Source organism: Callorhinus ursinus, unplaced genomic scaffold (genome assembly GCF_003265705.2).
Source record: "Callorhinus ursinus isolate GAN/ISIS: 27379988/994484 unplaced genomic scaffold, GSC_fseal_2.0 scaffold6, whole genome shotgun sequence".
NCBI lineage: Eukaryota > Metazoa > Chordata > Mammalia > Carnivora > Otariidae > Callorhinus > Callorhinus ursinus.
In genome coordinates, this window is record NW_027397068.1 from 64,518,858 (window position 1) to 64,537,555 (window position 18,698).

The following is an 18,698-nucleotide window of genomic DNA, read 5'->3' on the forward strand; positions in this document are numbered from 1 at the left end:
AGTGTTTCACAAATACGCTATTTTTAAAATGCAGATTACCAGGTCTTTTCCCCCCACAAATTTTCTTTCACTAGATCTGAGTTGGTGCCTGGACATCTCCTCTTTTAAAAACAAGCTCCCCAGGTGATTCCTAGCTTCATGCGAGTTGAAGACACATTGCTCTTGGAGAAAGTTATGCAGGAGGAAGACCAAACCCCTTGGACCACTGTTAGCAAGATCTGGTGCATTAAAGTGTTTACTCAGATCCCGGCAATTATTGTCTAGGAATATATTGATTGAGCACAATTTTAAAAAGTGGATGCACCTGTGCATTACCAAACCCACAACTCACCCTGAATGCACACGCCGTGATCTTTGCTTCTTTACAAAGTCCTCCTAGAGTCAGAGAGTTCACCGGGTTCCTCCCATGGCGGCACACGGCTCTCTTCCCTCATCCCATCCCCCAGCGTTCGTCGTTCCTGGCTCTGTTTGTTTAAATACCATGTGGGAAGAGTGCGCCCCGTTCAGAGTCAGTCTTACGACCATGTTTTGCCTGACTCCAGTCTTGGTAGCAGTTGTCTGCATTTTGATTGCCTGGATTTTTAAAAATGCTGATGGAAACATCGAGAGAAGGAAAGAGGAGAGGAGAGCCAGGGCCGAGGCTCGTCCCTGGGTGGATGAGGACCTAAAAGACAGCTCTGACCTCCACCCCGCGGAAGAAGGTAAGCATACAAAGCTGCTTAGCTCCCACCTTCTGCGTTGTTTTGATGAGCGCCAGTTGATAGCAGGGCTTATGGAGAGGAGGAAACACTCGGGACAGCTTCATCAGCTGCCTCTGCTGTGCAAATGAGTGTGTGACAGAGACAGACCATTTCTCTCAGGTGGCCAGCTTGGCACCTGCGGACACCAACCCCCCCTTGATTTCTGGATAAAGAGTCAGCGAAGAGCTGTTGAGGGGCTGCCATTTTCCCTGACCCCAATCCTGTTCTGGCTGTAAAATCTTTCTGAAGGGGCACATCCCCGGCTGCTGGTAGCCATGGGGGAAGTGGTCAGGTCTGAATCAAGGACTTGGAAATGTAAAAAGTGGCATTGGTCCAGGCGCTCACTACCCTTCCTTGTGCCAGACCCTGTGGGTTAGAGTCCAGTTGGCTGTGTCCTCAAAGCTGGGTGTCCAATTTAGCGGACAAGGCAAAAAACAGGCAAAATTCGGGAGGAACGAAGGGCCAGACTGATCATCAGGGGTTTCAAGGAGGCATAGGGGCATGGTGGGGGTGCAGGGAAAGGACAGTCAGGCCTGGCTGATTAATAGGACATGAGTAGCTATGGTTAGGAGGCATCTCAGGCGAAAGGAGCAGAAAGAGCATAAGAGCAGGGATAGAGCCCCTGGGAAAGATGCTGAGAAGACAGGAGGACTGCAGTGGGGGGGGAGGACGGGTGAAAGTGAATTGGGGTGGTGAGCGTGGGCCCAGCAGTCATGGCTGGCCTGAGGATGAAGAGGTGGTGAGGGAGCAGGCAGGAAAGGAGACGTTCTTAAGGAGGCTTGAGTGATCAGTATTTGAGGTACGTCTGAGGTGGGTTTGTGGTTTGTGGGATGGATTCAATTTGGAAGAGGCTCAGTGATTCTCAGCTGGACTCATGACGCCCCCCGCCCCCAGAAGAGGCCACCTGGACGGTGTGGAGGTGTGTTGGTGCGCCTGTGTGCATGTCTGTGCACACCTGCTCTGAGTTGCTCTCGTCTCGGGACTGGGGGCTGGGGTATACAGCTGGCACTCAGTGCTGGGAGCCAGCAATGCTAAATGTACTGCATAGGATTCAAGCCCAGGCAGCCTCTTAGCAGGCCTGCCTCTCACTCTTTCACTGAAGGACATCCCACCCAGATGGCAAGTCGAGAAGCACTTTTCTTGAACAAAGGGACATCCGTTATGACGTTGTGTGATGGTCTGTCCTGGTAAGGATGGCCTGGGTGGTGGTGGCCATGGGAACGCAGAAGTGGCTGTGGGAACACAGAGGAAGGAGTGAGTTGGGGCAAAGTTCAAGGAAGAACAACGGGGTTTGGTAATACATTGGCTATGGGGAGAAGGAGAGGATGAGAGCTGGAGGCAGGGACAGGCGGAAAGACACCATCATACGTGGGGGAGGGGGGAGGACCCACAAAGAAGATGTTGGACGTCCACAAAGACGTGTTGGATTTGAGAAGATAACACAGCTAAGCAGACAGGGAAAGGCGGGCCAGGTGAGGGATCCACAGATATTGATTGGATGCTTACCAGCACGGGGTGATACTTGAAACGTGGAAAACTGATGAATTCCCTAAGGGGATGTTGTTGGCAAGAAGACTGAGAATAAGCTGGGCACCTGCAGAGAAGAGGGACCACGGAGAAGACCACCTGGGGAAGGAGCTCTAGGAAAATGACAACGACAGGCTCTTATAGACACTGGCTGTGTCCACTCAGCATCACATTTGATGTAGAGTAAACCACTCAGTCTTCACGTCACCACAGCAAGGTGGGCACTATTATTATCCCACATTACAGATAGGGAGACTGGGGCTCAACTATGCTAAGTGACCTGCCCAAGCAGGTAGTAGTAGAGCCAGGACCCAGGCAGTCTGTTCTGGAGTCCAGATACACAACCAGGCGCTGGGCTGCCTTTCTACTAGGAGAATAACCTAGAACAGAGGCAGCAGAAGACCAGCAGGCTTAAAAATGCCCCAAGAGATCAGAGGTAGTGTGCATTGAGGAAAGACCCCGGAATTTAAGAGTTTGGGGGATAAGAGAGGGATTGGTAAGGGTGGTGGGGAACCAGGGACCGGGGGCTGGGCCTGAAGGTTGGGAACACAGAACAAAGCTGTGTGGCCCTGTCTGGTTCTGTTCTCTGCGTGCTTATTCATTCTTGCCAAATCCTCTGCCTCTTTTTTCTCTGTTCCTCACACAGAAGAATAAATTGAACGTTTAGTGGCCTCCCCAGCAGCCATGGGCACCTCTGCTCTGAATGTTACAGTTCAGTCTCTCGTTGGAATTTTTGTTGTTCACTTAAGTGATACCTGCTGAGGTCACATGGATGATCGGTGAGAAGCAACATTTAAACCCAGGCTTCTCTGCCACCCAAGTCCCTGCTCCTAACCCCTGGAAGGGTGGACACAGTCCAAGAGAGGATTCACTGTACCAGGACCAACAACAGGTTTAGAGGGGACTGAGGGGGGGGGGGGGGGTGTATAAGGGGTATAAGAGAAAGGATTCCATTACTGAAGAAACATGGAGAAGCTTTTGATGACAGCAAATGGATACCAGATTCAAACCATGTTGAAAGTTAATTATAAGAGACAAAACAATAAAATAAGTATTTAGGCCCTCCTAGTGTGAGTTAAGGAAAATAATAGGTACCAATCCAAATTCCTCCGGCTTTGGCTCACAAAGAATTCCTACTCCAGGTTCGTAGACCAGAGAATCAGCATGTGTGTGGGCAGCTTGGGGAATGCGGGAGGGGTGCAGAGTGGCCATGCTTACTAGACATCAGGCACAGACTTCCTTTGGGGACGGTCAAACATGTGTTCTGTTAGTATTTTCAGTTTCCTGTTTAACTGTAGCAGCAGTCTAAGGAGGAGAGATGACAAAGAGAAAATCTTAGATTGTCTCCCTAAAATGAGGCAAAAATCCTGCACAAACATATTCTAGTGAGGCCTGATTCATGGAAGCTTACGGAAATGGAAATAAGAGAAAAAGATATAGGGAACACATCTCATCAAGATATGTTTGTTTTAATGTTGGTAGAAATTTGTCTTCACTTAACTTTACTGACCATCCAAAAACTATTGTCCTAATTAAAATGTTGGTTGTCCCAGATTGTCCAATGCCTACTAAGAAAGGCTTGTGTTAGCAATTTCATATAGTTTAACCTAATACACTGTGTAACTTCCAGGTGAGAAAAGATAAAATGGAGAAAACTCAATCATACCAATGGAAGGCAGGAAAGGCAGTGGGGGACAGAAGCAAGGGAAAACCGTGTGTTAGGAAAGTGCTCAGTGGTAAGCGTAGATATATGTACATAGATATGCATGTATGTGTATGTGTATGATTTTATAAATTTCACACACAAATTAATACATCCCTGTGTGTATATATATATTTATATGATATATTTGTATATATATATGTAGAGATAATAAACATCCTCAAGGTTTGTGGTTGGCCATTAAAAAAAAAAAGGCTTATGTTAAAATCATCTAATGTAGGTAACCCCGAGAATTAAAATGTTCCCACAGACTTGGGAAAGGACATCTTTTTAGGTAACCGAGGTAATAAGCAGCTGTCAGAACCGGTTTCAGATCTGTTCAATAGATCAATGACAACTCACCTCAGTAAAAGCTTAGCAAGCAGACCAATCAGTGACAGTTTCTTGCTTCTGAAAGCCAGCCAATCAGGGATGAATTCACTTCAGTACCAACCAATCAACAACAGTTTCAAACAAGTAACGCTCTCCCTATAGATGGTATTAATCCTATTACATTTCTGGGAGTCCACCAATCCCTGGACTCCAAGCTTCCCAACCAAGTGGTGTGCTGTATAGTTAGCCAATGGAAGAAGCAAGAACCGATTGTTAAATATTCAGGAATTTTGTGGGCCATTTTTGAATCATCAACTTGAAGTCAGGCCACAATGGAAATTGGCAAGTGCTATCAGTCAGGCTCCCCCACCCCCTCCTAGAGCTGGTTTATTAGCACACCACTATCAAAAATGCTATAAAAGGTCAACAGCATTTACTGGGTTCACAGAGACTCTCCTTTGCTATAGGAAGCAATAAATCTGGCTTTGTCTTTTTATTTCATTATCCTTTGACACACACACACAAACACACACGCATATACACACAGCCATTAATACTTTTACATGGTTGATTTTAAGAGGTTGGTTTACCAAGACTCTTACAAAGCCTTAAAATTTTAGGGCAAAGGACAGGTAAACTCAGATGACAGAAAATTAGCAAAGGGAAAGGACTTGAATGGAGACATTGTCTTTGAGATCAAGCCTGGGTGGGTCCTAGGGGAGAGTAAGGATCAACGCAGGGTTGCGGGGAGGAGCAGGGAAGGGCACTCCGGATAACACAAGAGATGATGGAGCTCAGAAAGAAATTCTGTCAAATTCATACAGGATAACACTGGGGAAGAAAAATTTCTCTCTACCCTTCAAGGTTCTTCAAGCTGGTCTAAGAATTAAATTGACATGAGCCAGATTAATAGAAGAAAAAAAAAACACAATTAATTACGTGTGCACAGAGACCCAATGATAAAATTGAGACCCAAAGAAATGACCAAGGCAGGCAGATTTTATACATTCTAGAGAGAGACAACAAATTTGTGAGGAGTTGATAGGACAGAGAAAAAAATGCTCAAGAGCTTCAATTAGGAAGGAATTCTAAACAGAATTTGGGCTGAGGTAGTAGATTAGTAAAAAGTAACAAGATTTGTTTATACAGCTTTTCTTTTGGCTCTAAAGTCCCTGTCTCTGGTGATAAGGGTCTCTCTCTACTTTCTAGTACAGGGAGAGTACCTTTCATGAGAGATCTATTTCCTGCTTTCAGGGGGACAGGGGAGGGGCAGAGTGTCCTTCTTGTACCGGCTATTTCCCAAGTAGCTTCAGTTCAGAATAATCAATATGCCATGGTGGCACCTTTTGGGGCAGCCTGCCCTGAGCCACTACAATAGCATTGCTCTATTCAAGAACTTTCCATCTGAACTCCCCCCAAACTCCCCAGCCCCCTCACACCACAGGAGCTGCTAGTGAAATATACTGCAGTGAGTCAAATGACTGACAGGCCCATGTGGAAACAGAGTGAGGGCTGAGGCAGGTGGGAAGGAGGTGTCCTCAGGGCAGGGGTTGAGCTCTGACCTTGCTCCGTCCCCACCTTCAGAATCTGTCTCCTGCAAGAGCTGCATCACCCTCAGCCTTATTAATATTGCTCCTCCACATTCCCCAAAATTCTGAGGAGGGAACAAGGATGACATGACACAAATTGGCCTTTTAGCTTCATAGCTAGAAAATTTGGCTCATTTGCAAAGATTTTGAAATAGAACTGCAAAAACACAAAAGCAACTTCTATAGAGATGCAGTGAAAAAAACCCACCTTTGTGTTAAACATTAGGGAATACACGTGGCCTAGAACTTCCTGGCTGTGAAACCTAATTGTGGTGCAGTTTAGGGTTCCTTGGCATTAAAGCAATGATAAAAGGAGAGTTGTTCTTGGTGCCAATAGTAAATCCCAAATGTGGCAGCACAGATTTATAGCAAAAAGTGGACCATAATAGCACACGTTTGTTTTGAAATACATGGGTTTTATGCTTGAATGAATCCCTCAGAGTGGCTTGGCTCGTCTAGCGTGGAGGCAGAATGACTAGTTTACAGAGGCTGTTCTCTTTCCTCTTGGGGCAGTCAGAAGGTCAAGGGGAAGGAGAAAGGGACCTTTGGTATTGGTTCACTGCCCTGCTGTTCCCTGGGTTCTTTCTCTCCAAGTCTGGCTCTGCCTTCCCCCTTTCCCCAGGCAAGATGCAGACCTTCTGCTCTGGGAGAAGCTCCAGGAAGAGCAAGTCTTTCAGGAGAATCCAACCCAGCATTGATCAGGCCATTTGTCTGCCCTGCTCAGTGATAACGTTCAGGCAGTAGCCGCTTCATTCTGCTACAGTGGGAACGCTTACCTTGGACTTTAGAAGCTGCAGAAACTGCCAAGTCATGCACCTAGGCTGCCTTTAGCCTATACAAATGCTGAATGGATATTAAGAGTTGGTAACTTACCTTTCAAACAGTTAATGAGGCATTTCATGCATTTGCTCATTTACTGCCTACTAAGGACAGAGGTTGTCAGACTTCATAACAAATTATATAGAAGTTATCACTGGTGTTGAAAGTCTTTATTGACATATTTGATAAGTTCAAGGTTGATATTGATGACACCTGGCTTTGGTTCAGAATTGATCACTAGAAAACTGATAGGTGTTTGCTGCCACTCCCCGATCACACCCACTTCCTTTTAATGAGTAACTGGGCCTTCTCATTAAATGTGTACAGTTTGGGCCCAAACTTCCCTGGCTAGTAAAATGTATAAGGAATTTTCTCACTAACAGCGATGAGCAAACCATGGTACTTGCCGACGTGGTATTGCCATCGAGGTTTTCAGTCATTCCCTCTTGCCTTCCCCCTCCCCAGTCAGTCCTCAGAGACCTAGGAGTGAAGTGTGTGCATGTGAGTGAAGGAGAAAGTTAATCCTCTACCTGAATTCCGCCTGGAATGTTCCAGACCCTCAGGGCCAGGCACTGGATTCTCTTGTTCTCTTCCTTCTGTTCCTGTTATCATTCTCATCTTTATGTGAGGGTACCCAAAGTGACATCCCACCTTCTGGAATCAGACTTTTACTTTCACACTAGACATCTCTACCTCAACAACTCACAAGCATCTCAAATGTGATGGACTGGTGATTCCTACCTCTACTTCCCCCAGATGGTCCATTGCTCATCCTCTATCTCAGTAGGTGGTCCCATGGTCTCCCCAGGTGCTAAAGCCCACCACCTGAGTCTCATCCTTAGTCCCTCTCTCCCACCACTCCAGCCACACACTTCAGCAGGTCTCATCATTTGTGTCTCCAAGATGCTCCAAGAATTTGTCATTCTTTTGTTGCACACCTAGTCTGGGCCAACATTATCACACCCTGGCTATTGCAGTGGCTTCTCGATGGTTCTTCCTCCTTCACTTTTGTCTCCCTCCAATATACACCTCACCCTGCTTTGTTTTATGTTGCTTATATGTTGCTTTCTCCTTGCTCCATTCCAGATATTTTCTTCTGAGTTATCTTCCAGTTCACTAATTTTTTCTTTAGGTATGTATATCCAGCTTTAAATCCATAAATTAAGTTCTTTATTCTATTATTTTATTTTTCAGTTCTAGAAGTTTATTTTTTCATATTTTCTGTGTCACTTTTATCTTTTCCTGTACCCTGCAGATTTATATAAGTTTGTGTTTTTTTCCCTCTAAACCTAGTAATCAAAGTTGTTTTATCTTTTGAGTCTGATAATTCCAATATTTGGAGACATTTTTAAATATCAACTCTGTTGTTTCTTGCTCAAAATGTTTTTTTATGCTTGATTGTTTTTGGTGGGTTGCTAGTAATTGTAGTTAAAATTACTTGTATATTGGCATTTGCTTCTGTTAGGCAATGGAGGTATTTTCAGGCAGGACCACCTAATTCCAAGTTCAAGTTTGAGGCAGGACCCACCAAATGATATAACCCCTTGGGGGCTGTTATATTTATAATCCATGCTTTCTTTAAGGATGTAATCTTGGGGTCCCAGCTTATTAGCCTTCTCGCTGTGTGTGGGTCTGGCTTTGATTCTTGTCCCCCACAACCCCTGAAAATATAAAAATAAAAATTCAAATATGTATAACAATGAAAAAATTTTAAAAAAGTGCAAATATGTAGAGATTGGCAAATACTATCAAAGGAAATGTGGCTTCTTTGCTTACTTGTCTTACAGGCTCATATTTCTCTTCAGTTTTGGCCTAGGAATTTCTTACTATGTTGTCAGCAATTCGTTGATTTTTTAAAAGACCTTAAAGATACTTTATTTCATGATCTTAGTGGTTTCCAGCTAGTGGGATATTGTTTCAAATACACCAGTTCACCATTAATAGAAATTTTCATTCTTCATCTTTGTGTAGGTAAAATTTTCTTTTTCTTGATTTTTAACCAGTGTGGAACTTGGATAGCCAATAGTCAAGATCAGAGTTCAGGATTCTGTGGACTCATTCTTTTCATTTTTCCCTGATGCTTTTGAAATGATAATCTTGCAGACATTTTTGAGAAGTTTATTTCCTTTTCCTGTTGGCCATCTTATGACTGTAGGGGAGGAAAAATAATTTTCCCTCTACCTTTTTAGCTTCTTGGCTGAGACAGCCCCCCTCCAACCCCGTAATAAAAGACAGATTAAGAAGAGGGAAAAAAATAAGAGCTTAATAACATGTATACCTCCTGTATACATGGGACAGATCCAGGAAAATTGAGTAAGTCCCCGAAATGGCCCAAGCCACCACCTTAATTACCATCTTCCACTAAAATCAAAAGAAAGATGTTGGGGGAGGAGGATCCAGTTATGGGAGGTTATCAAGAAGAGCACAGTGTTTTAAACAAGGGTAAGCTTGTTGTGCAGATTTAAGTCCACCTTCTCCATTGATAAGAATTTCTTGTGAGAATCATCCTTTACTTCTTGGTACACAGAAGGCTTAGGAATGGGGATATCCTCTATAAAAATAAATGTTCCTTACAAAACGGTAACTTTCACTCTGGTTTTCAGAACTTCTCTTGTGTCTGTTGTTTCTTAAAAATTATCAGCTCAATGTAATCCTTATGCCAAAAAGGCATATTTTGGGGTGGCATATTCTTCTCCCCTTCCTGACCAAGAGAGATCATTTAATTTGCTGCCTTTCTTGTTCGTATTTGCAGATGCTGATGACTGGCAAGACTCAGAGGAAAATGTTGAACATATTCCACTCTCCCACACCCGGTATCCTGAAAAGGAAATGGTTAAGCGATCCCAGGAATTTTATGAACTTCTCAATAAAAGACGGTCTGTCAGATTCATAAGTAATGAGCAAGTCCCCATGGAAGTCATTGATAATGTCATCAAAGCAGCAGGTCTGTAAGGGCACATTGTGTCTTTGAGAATGTCAGCTGCAAGTGACAATACTGCAGCAATAAATTTCAAACACAGTGAATAAAGCCTAGAGTGAACATTTATCTCTAATGTCTTACCCAGCTGTTGACTGGCTACCAGAAACATAATGATTTCCACTTTCTACAAACTATTGACTGTTACAAACTTCCTGGGAGTAGATGTAACAACAGTTTAAGACTTCTGAAATTACTGAATATTATGATCTTTTATTAAAATTTAAAATTTCTGAACATACTATTATACACCGGAAGAGAAACATGCCCTTACTTTCCCCTCCTCTTGAAACACATGCACGCGCGCGTGCACACACACACACTCACATTTATGCATTTCTTTTTGGAACCAAATTTTTTATATTACACACCATAATGCTCTACTACTGTTCTCTAATGAACTAGCAACATATACCTATATGAATTTGCAAAGTAAACCACAAGCAAAGCAAACCCATTTTGAACATAGATTGACATCTCCATGAAGGAAAATAAAAGAATTACAGAAAAAGGGGGGAGGAGATGTAAGACAGATCCCCCTATTTGAGTATTATTAGAGTATTGGAGTATTATTCTTATAGAAATCACATTAAGTTCATTTGCAAAAAGTATTACATGGCCATTGTGAATCCATTGCTCAAGTTGAAAGGAAGCAAGAATAAAGCATTTTATTTCAGTTAAGAATACAAATGCCCTGGCTAGTTTTTTATTTAACTATAGCAGTCCCTAAGTTCCTTCTGTGTATAAGCCTGTATCCATATGTGTGTGTGTGTGTATACATATGATGTGCAGATAAATTTGGCATAATCGAAAACATTAGGGAACAATATATTTCTTATGTGTAGTGACACAAATATTTAGTGGACAGACAACATAGGTACCAAGGGAACTGGAATCACTCTGTTCAGAAATGTGGGCTTTGTGTTTAGCTTTTGACTTGCATCTCACAATCCAGTCATGCTCTCTCAACCACAGGGAGTGGTGGGGGGCAAACAAGAGCCCCATCAAGCAGGCAGTCCTGACCCTGCTGGTGTAGAGATTATGTCATTAAGTTACTCACTAGGGAAAAAGGAATAGTTCCTTCTGAAATATCCTACCTATGGGTCACTGTGGTCTCTCGCCAGGAGCAGCAGGCCATCTCTAGGACAGCAGGGTGACTCACATCAGAAGCTGGCCCTGTTTGGAATCTGAAAGAGAATTCAAGCTCCTTGGGCACTGAGATGCACTATGAAGCTTGTCCCAGGATACTGGGACTGACCCAAGTGTGGGCTGAGGGTTCCCATAGCCCATGAGAGCTGAAGACAGACTTGTGTGTACTGAGCACCCAGGGCCAGGAGATCTCATGTGTCCCCAGCAGTGGGGACAAACTCCACAGTGCCACACTCAGAGTTCTGATATAGGTACCAAACCATTTATAGGTTTGGTTTTTTTTTTTTTTACCTTTCATGAATGTTTTATTTATTTATTTATTTATTTATTTTTTAAAGGTGAATTTTGTTTTGTTTTGAGAGAGAGAGAGATTGAGTGGGGAGAGGAGCAGAGGGAGAGAGAGAACCTCAAGCTTAGTGTGGAGCTGGATGTGGGACTCGATCTCATGACCCCAAGATCAACACCTGAGCCGAAATCAAGAGTCAGATGCTTAAGTGACGTTTCATAAGTGCCTAAAAGCCATTTTACCATTTAAATTTTTATCATCTTCAATTAGCTTCGTGACTTTATCCCTTTTCAAGAATATCAAAACAAAACAACATTTGGGACAATTTGGGCTGTCAGAACTTCCCTTCTGGATTCCCTTAATGGTCATGGGACAGTTATTTAGGAATGTTTTACGGAAGTGATGATAAATTCCCATAGCCCTAGAACCATTCTTCTTGACCTCAGTTAGCTGGTTTGTTACCCCTAAAGTGATGCAGAATGAAACCAACACACCAGCATCTGCGGCCAAGAACTTCGTTCACCAGGTGATCTAACTTCATTTTGAGCAAGTGTGAGTTATTATATTTATTCTTTTTTTAAAAGATTTTATTTAGGGGCGCCTGGGTGGCTCAGTCGTTAAGCATCTGCCTTCAGCTCAGGTCGTGATCTCAGGGTCCTGGGATTGAGCCCCGCATCGGGCTCCCTCCTCGCAGGAAGCCTGCTTCTCCCTCTCCCACTCCCCTTTCTTGTGTTCCCTCTCTTGTTGTGTGTGTCTCTCTCTCTCAAATAAATAAATAATATCTTTTTAAAAAAAGATATTATTTATTTGAGACAGAGCGAGTGAGAGAGAGAGCACGAGCTGGGGTGGGGGCAGAGGCAGAAGCAGACTCCCCGCTGAGCAGGGAACCCGATATGGGACCGATGCCAGGACCCTGGGATCATGACCTGAGCTGAAGACAAGACAACCGACTGAGCCACCCACGAGCCCCTATTATATTTATTCTTAATGAACTTTCTTGCATTTTCCTGTGTTTTAATTTCTGATTTTAATTTAATGGATGATAGGAACTGCCCCAAGTGGGGCCCACACGGAGCCCTGGACCTTTGTGGTTGTGAAGGACATGGACATGAAGCACAAGATTCGGGAGATCATTGAGGAGGAGGAGGAAGTAAACTACTTGAAACGGATGGGACGCCAGTGGGTTACAGACCTGAAGAAGCTGAGGTACAAAAGTTGATGGAGTTATTAACCTCTCTGTGCTTGGTGTTCTCATCTGTAAAATGGGAATGTCTAGGATTTACTTCATTATGAAAATTAAATATGTAAGCACATTTGCCAACATGCAGAACAATGATGGCACCTAGTAAGTGCCATATGCATCTTTGGAAAATAAATGGGCTTTGACCCAAGTAATAGTAAACAAAACGTGGAGGACTTACTTCACTTTTCTCCCATCTGGAATGTGAGATTGTGAGATATTTCTCAGGACTTTGACTGAAGTAAATTACCTTTGCTAAAGTGAGACTGTCTTCCAAGTGATATTACTAAGCAGGCTTTAGTTTTAGGACATGCTTAGTAAGAGTAGATACAAGTGTAATATCTATTAGGCATTAGTCACTGTGCGGGCTTCCTTATCTCCCAGAAGGAAGTGTGGTGAAACTCATTGTAGCTAGATTTAACGCAGTGCCTCTGTGCATTAGGGTACGTCCTGCAAGTTGTCAGTTCCTTTAGTAGCTGCAACCAGCAGTGACTTGTGGAGTCCTCTTCCCCACTGAGGGCCGGTCATCCTTCATAATATCTCAGAAGCATTCCCTAACTTCTCAGTCACTTTTGTCGTTAAAAGTAACTTTCAATTGTTTGGACTCAGCCTTGTCATTTACCGGGTCCTCAAAACACTGCCTTCCGCACAAAGGCCGTTTCCCTTCCCCTCCGGGGAGCCCTGGGGCTGAGCGTGAGGAGGGACAGTGGGCAGAGATGTTGGTTCTTACTTCAGAGAAGGGAGGCTTGCTCTAGTCATTGGCACTTGGAATACAGAGGTATTCACACCTCTGGCTCTCAACTGTGGGCCTTCCGTGGCCAGTCCTGGGGTGTTATCCAAAACCGCAGTGTGACCCAAGCTCGTAAGAAAGAAAGGGCAATGAGATTGCAGCCTTGGGGAGAAGCGGGACCCTCTTATCCAGGAGTCAGGGCTGGGTGATGGGAAGAGGGCCTCTTGGCTCTACGCCTGTTTCATTTATTTGGCCCCAGAGGGCATATTTTTCCTAAGATATTTAAATCCTATTAAATTGATGCCTTATGAAGTTGTAACTTGTTGCCATACTCTGGAACTAGTGCAGGATATTAATAATAAATATAAAAATCTTGTTGCATGTTCATGGGGAAAAATGAGATGGGTAAAAGTTAAGCTGAGCTCCTTCCCTTAGGTGTCCTGCTCTTTGCACGCACAGTGCCTACAAAATGCTGCTGGGCCCTGGCACTCTCCGCAGCGAAGGCGGAATTAGTCACTCCCTCATCTCTGTGCTCCAAGCACCTAATATACAGCTTCTGTGCATCTAAAATGGCCATTTTATCACATAGCATTTTAATTATTCGTTTACTTTTCTTCTCATGTTATAGGCCATATTTTAGAAAGCTTATAGACCTTCTCTGAAGGCAGTAGGTACAAACTCTAGGGGTCCAAATCTAAAATGTCACATTATATCATCTAGCCTAGTGCTGATGCATAGTAGGTAACTGAATAAATGTTTGTTGAATTGAATTGCAAATGAGCATATGTCCTGACATCCTGTTGGAGTCCACTTTGAAACCCGTAGCTGTCATTAAAGACCCAATATACAACCCGGGTCCAACCTACTTGTCAAATCTTATATTTTTCTGTTTGCGGGTTTCAGCCCTCCACCCCAGGCAGAAGGTGCTACTTGTCCTTCTCTTAGTAGGTTTTGTTGCTGTGTTTTTATTAGCTTTAATGTGATGTCATAATAAATTCTTGTAAAATTGAACAAACCAGAAATATTAGATACTAATGTATGTCTAGGCAAAAAAATAAAAGTACAAAAATCATTGAAAATTAATAATCTGCCTTTGAACCAAGGTAAATTGCTTAATCTTCATCTTGCATTAAAATGTTTTTTAAATTATTCATTGTAAAATAATATTAGTAGTAATAATACTAACACACACATATCAGTGTGCTAGGTTAGGTACTGTTCTAGGTACTTTATCTATTTGACTGATCTCACCCTCACAATAGCTGTATGGGGTGAGTGTCTAATAGTGCCCTTTACATATGCAGGAACTGAAACATGGGAAATTCAGGAGGTTGCCCAACATGGCAAAACTCGCCAGCTCCAGAATTTATCCTCTTGTAAACAATAAACATTCTCCCCATTTGTAAGGAGAAAAGGATTGATAATAGCCCAGTGTGACTGATTGAAGCATGGTTCTACACTTGATCTTAGCCAAAAGGCAGAGAAGCTGTAAGCTGATTGAAGCATGGTAAGGTAGCTCTGGAAATGTAACCTGTAGAAGTTAAGAGTGTAAGAGGAACCACAGAAAACTGCACAAGTGAGTTTAGTATGTTTTAAAACAGTGAAGCATAACTAGGCTTAAAATGAAATCACCTCTTGTTAATTAATGACCTAATGTAGCTGTATCCTAAAAAAAATTCTAATATACAGCATTGCATGAGTACTACTTTGAGTATCTGTGCTGGAATAAAAGTTTTGCCAAATGTATGGGATAGGGTAATGGAACAGAGAAAGATATCCTCCATAGCTGGAAAGCAAAAACTGAAAGTTAACATTTATACCTCACGTGAATTATCTCCCACTCCCACAAAGATCCCTTCCTATTCTCCACAGCTGGGCTGATAACATTATTATCTCTGCCCCTGTGATTTTGGTGAAACCTCACCATCACCCTTTTCCTTTGCTCCTGTACCAGACCTATCAGCTCCAGCTTCTACACCTCCCCGAATTCTCCTGGTCCCTTGCCCACATCAGTCTGCCTCTTTCAGAAATAGACCTGATCCCATGATGCTTCTGCTCAGAAGCTTGTAGTCACGTTCCATTACCTACCAAATGAAGTATGGAGCAGCCCACCCATGCTCTACCATGCACCCCATCCTCCAGCCTACAGGCTTCTGAAAACTCCCTGGCCTATTAAGCCTCCTCTGTCCTGAATCTGCCTTTACTCACCGACTCACTAGGATGCCCTCCCCAGTGCCCCCTCTCCATCCGGTCCTCAGTGCCCCACCTCAAGGGAAAATTTGTAAAAGTTCTTCTAATCTGCTTATTCAAAATTATCAACACTTAATTTGGAGGACTCCTAATGCGCTTGACTTACATTTCTTTAATTCCACTTGCCAGGTTTTAGTTTGCCAAATTTTACATATTGCCCTCTGGGTTATAGGACCCATTTTTCTATCTTTCAGCATTTCATGTGCCTTGCCATGCTATACCCGTATGAACATAGGTTTATTGGATTGAATGACCCTGGACAGAAAAATATGTTAGGACACAAACAAAAATTCTGCTCTTTTTCAACTGAAATATAAAAGACAAGAAAATTCTTTCATTTTATTTTTTGTAAAGATTTATTTATTTATTTTAGGGGGGGTAGGGGCAGAGGGAGAGGGAGAGAAATCCTCAAGCAGACTCACCCCCCTACCCCCCGAGCACAGCGACCATCGTGGGGCTTGATCCCAGGGCCCCGAGATCATGACCTAAGCCGAAACCAAGAGTTGATGCTCAACTGACTGAGCCACCCAGGTGCCCCAAGAAAATGCTTTTATTTTAGACATAAATAAGCTAATGTTATAAAAAGGGGGGAAAAATCATTAAGAGCAAATAGTCTCTGGAATTATCTTTTTTTCCCTTCAGAACCAATTGGATTAAGGAGTACTTGGACACAGCTCCCATTCTGATTCTGATTTTCAAACAAGTACATGGTTTTGCTGCAAATGGCAAAAGAAAGGTCCACTACTACAATGAGATCAGTGTTTCCATTGCTTGCGGCTTCCTCCTGGCCGCTCTGCAGGTATGTTACCCTCCCACCCTGCCCCGAAGAGAGAAGCAACACTCGAGGGCCAAATAGTGGCCTTATTCACACATTTCAGACATCTGGAAGTTGTTCACCTAAAGTTGAATTCCTAAGTAAGGCAGCTCTGATGTAAAAAGTCACCCTGGAAACCTGGATAGGTGAGTCTAATAGTGCAACAAGCTGGAATTCTTCCAGAAATTCACTTGTAACGTCACTCAGGCTCAGAAAAACAGTCACTGGATTTGCCTTCATCTGTAACGACAGGAAGCTTCCAGTGCTTTGGCGGAAACACTGCCTAGCCGTGCTCACTGTTGTCTGAGGCAATGGAATTACAAAGCTCTAAAGAGGACTCTATCATAGAGCTCTTCCTGGAGAGTGGAACTGACATTGTATTGCATGAGAAAGGTGTCTATGTGCTTTAAAAAATCCCATCTATGTAGTAGCTGGAGCAATGTTAAGCATGAAATAGAGCAGGATTGAGGTACACCTTTTACATGATTCAGTTCATTCACCCAGCCGATAGTTTCTGAGCTCCTTCTGTGTGACAGGCCCTGGGGTGGGTGCCAGGGATAGCTGCCTCGTGAACTGTGTGTGCATTCCGCTGGGGACTGGGGTCCATTGGTGGAGAGACAGGAAACACACAAGGCAAATGAAGCAAACAAGATTATAAGAGCGAGTGATCATACTTTCAAGGGACAGTCAATTCTAAAAGCCTACGTGCTTCTTCAAGAAAAATATGCATGCCAGAAACACCTTGCAAAATATAGTCATTGTTACACAAAAGAGAAAATCGCTTTTAGGGCACCTGGGTGGCTCAGTTGGTTAAGCGACTGCCTTCGGCTCAGGTCATGATCCTGGAGTCCCAGGATCGAGTCCCGCATTGGGCTCCCTGCTCAGCGGGGAGTCTGCTTCTCCCTCTGACCCTCCCCCCTCTCATGTGCTCTCTCTCTCTCTCATTCTCTCTCTCTCAGATAAATAAATAAAATCTTTAAAAAAAATCGCTTTTAGATTACTTGAAAAGTTGGCCTCGAGGAGGTGACATCTTATTTCCTTCCTGATTCTGTGAGCAGTTAAATAGAGGAAGTGATGTGCAAGGTCGGACCATATGGCCCCACCGTTCATTCATCTTAGGGTGCTGGAAGAAATGCAGAGTTCAGTTTTCCCAAGCTCTGAGTCGGCAGCCCCGTCACGTTAGTGTCGAGTTTGCTGCCCTCTAGCGTCGCCTCAGGCCTAATTCTGAGTGTAGGTCCTATTTGTGAGGGAGGAAAGCAGAATCTTCCTGAAACCCCCACCTGCACAGATCCCCCCGTAATGACCACCAGGCCAAAGAGCTTCTCCTGTACGACTCTCAAAGTCAGCTCCAGAACTTCTGCCTGGCTCAGGCTTAGCAGTGACCCTCCGGTTGGGAAAGTAGGGGGATGGAGATAGTCAGCTCGGGAGGCATCTTGAAGCTGCACATGATTTTGACTAGGTGTTTGTTATCTGGAGGGGCTTGGGGGGAAGCTGATGGAGTAATTCCTCTACTTCCAATGGATCCCCGGGGCCCCTGGGTCTTCTGTGATTGGACATAGGTATTTTCAGCTGGGGATGATATTCCGCCTCCATTGTTGACTTTATAAGCATAGGAACTCCCTGGTTGTGGGGCCGTTCCTTTGGGGTATTTGGATTCCCTACATTTCCTTCCATGAAATAACCATTCCTAATTCTTAACCATTGGTGAAAAATAAGACTAGTATTTTTCTTCTTCAAGAAGCCTCTCACCGTTTGGTCAAAAGAATGTGGGGACTGGGAGATTGAGGAGAGCAGGTAAGGTTCAAGATACAATTGCCCGGGGTGCCCAGGCTTCAGGGAAAGGACAAGTGGGCCTCATAGGGATCAGAACGTCCCCGGGCTACAGGAAAAGCCGTGACTTCTTCGCCCACTGACTTGCCAATGTACTCTCTCCCCTCCTGTTGTAGAATGCAGGCCTGGTGACTGTCACTACCACTCCTCTCAACTGTGGCCCCCGGCTGAAGGCGCTCCTGGGTCGCCCCACAAACGAAAAGCTGCTGATGCTGCTCCCTGTGGGGTACCCCAGCAAAGAGGCCACAGTGCCCAACCTCACACGAAAACCTCTGGATCAGATCATGGTGATCTTGTAGGCAGAGGCCCGTCAGGAATGCTGACAGACGATGGCCTGGTCCACTCTGGTCCCTCTTGGGTGTGCAGGTTGCTTTTTCCATGGGTGTTAGGTCTCCCCAGCGTGCCACTCCACTCAAGAAACTTTCCACGTCATCGGGCCCTTGGAGTCTGAGAAGCCCTGCTCCCCATAGTGTGATTAGGTGAACGTAAACAGTAAGAGGGCACTGGGTACTTCCATGTCTCATCCACTCTGGAAATGCATTAACCTTTTACAGAGAACAGGCCCTGATTTTTAAGTTTTTAAAATCGTTCCAGAAAAGTCGCTGGTGATTTTTTTCTCTTACATTTTTTTAAAGATTTTATTTATTTAGTTATTTGAGAGAGAATGAGACAGAGAGAGAGAGCATGAGACGGGGGAGGGTCTGAGGGAGAA

General features: G+C 44.0%; 1 protein-coding gene across 2 annotated transcripts; it reads left to right on the forward strand.

Moving 5' to 3' along the window:
• The first annotated feature begins 442 nt into the window (after positions 1 to 442).
• Positions 443 to 18,418, forward strand: IYD (iodotyrosine deiodinase). 2 transcript variants are annotated; one of them, XM_025861502.2, is made up of 5 exons: positions 443 to 701; positions 9,463 to 9,654; positions 12,169 to 12,328; positions 15,985 to 16,141; positions 18,103 to 18,418. In XM_025861502.2, the coding sequence occupies exons 1-5, from the start codon at positions 482 to 484 to the stop codon at positions 18,283 to 18,285; spliced, it is 912 nt and encodes a 303-aa protein (XP_025717287.2). In that variant the 5' UTR covers positions 443 to 481; the 3' UTR covers positions 18,286 to 18,418. The 2 variants fall into 2 exon arrangements, with proteins under 2 accessions (XP_025717287.2, XP_025717298.1); XM_025861513.2 differs by lacking the exon at positions 443 to 701 and having other exon boundaries at positions 9,463 to 9,586.
• Positions 18,419 to 18,698: the final 280 nt, after the last annotated feature.

What these genes read in the sequence shown, in the direction of transcription:
- IYD (XM_025861502.2), top strand. Translation starts at nt 482, where the DNA reads ATGTGGGAAGAGTGCGCCCCGTTCAGAGTCAGTCTTACGACCATGTTT. An exon ending in ACAGACCTGAAGAAGCTGAG is followed by an intron (nt 12,329 to 15,984) that starts GTACAAAAGTTG and finishes TTTTCCCTTCAG; the next exon opens with AACCAATTGGATTAAGGAGT. An exon ending in TCCTCCTGGCCGCTCTGCAG is followed by an intron (nt 16,142 to 18,102) that starts GTATGTTACCCT and finishes CTCCTGTTGTAG; the next exon opens with AATGCAGGCCTGGTGACTGT.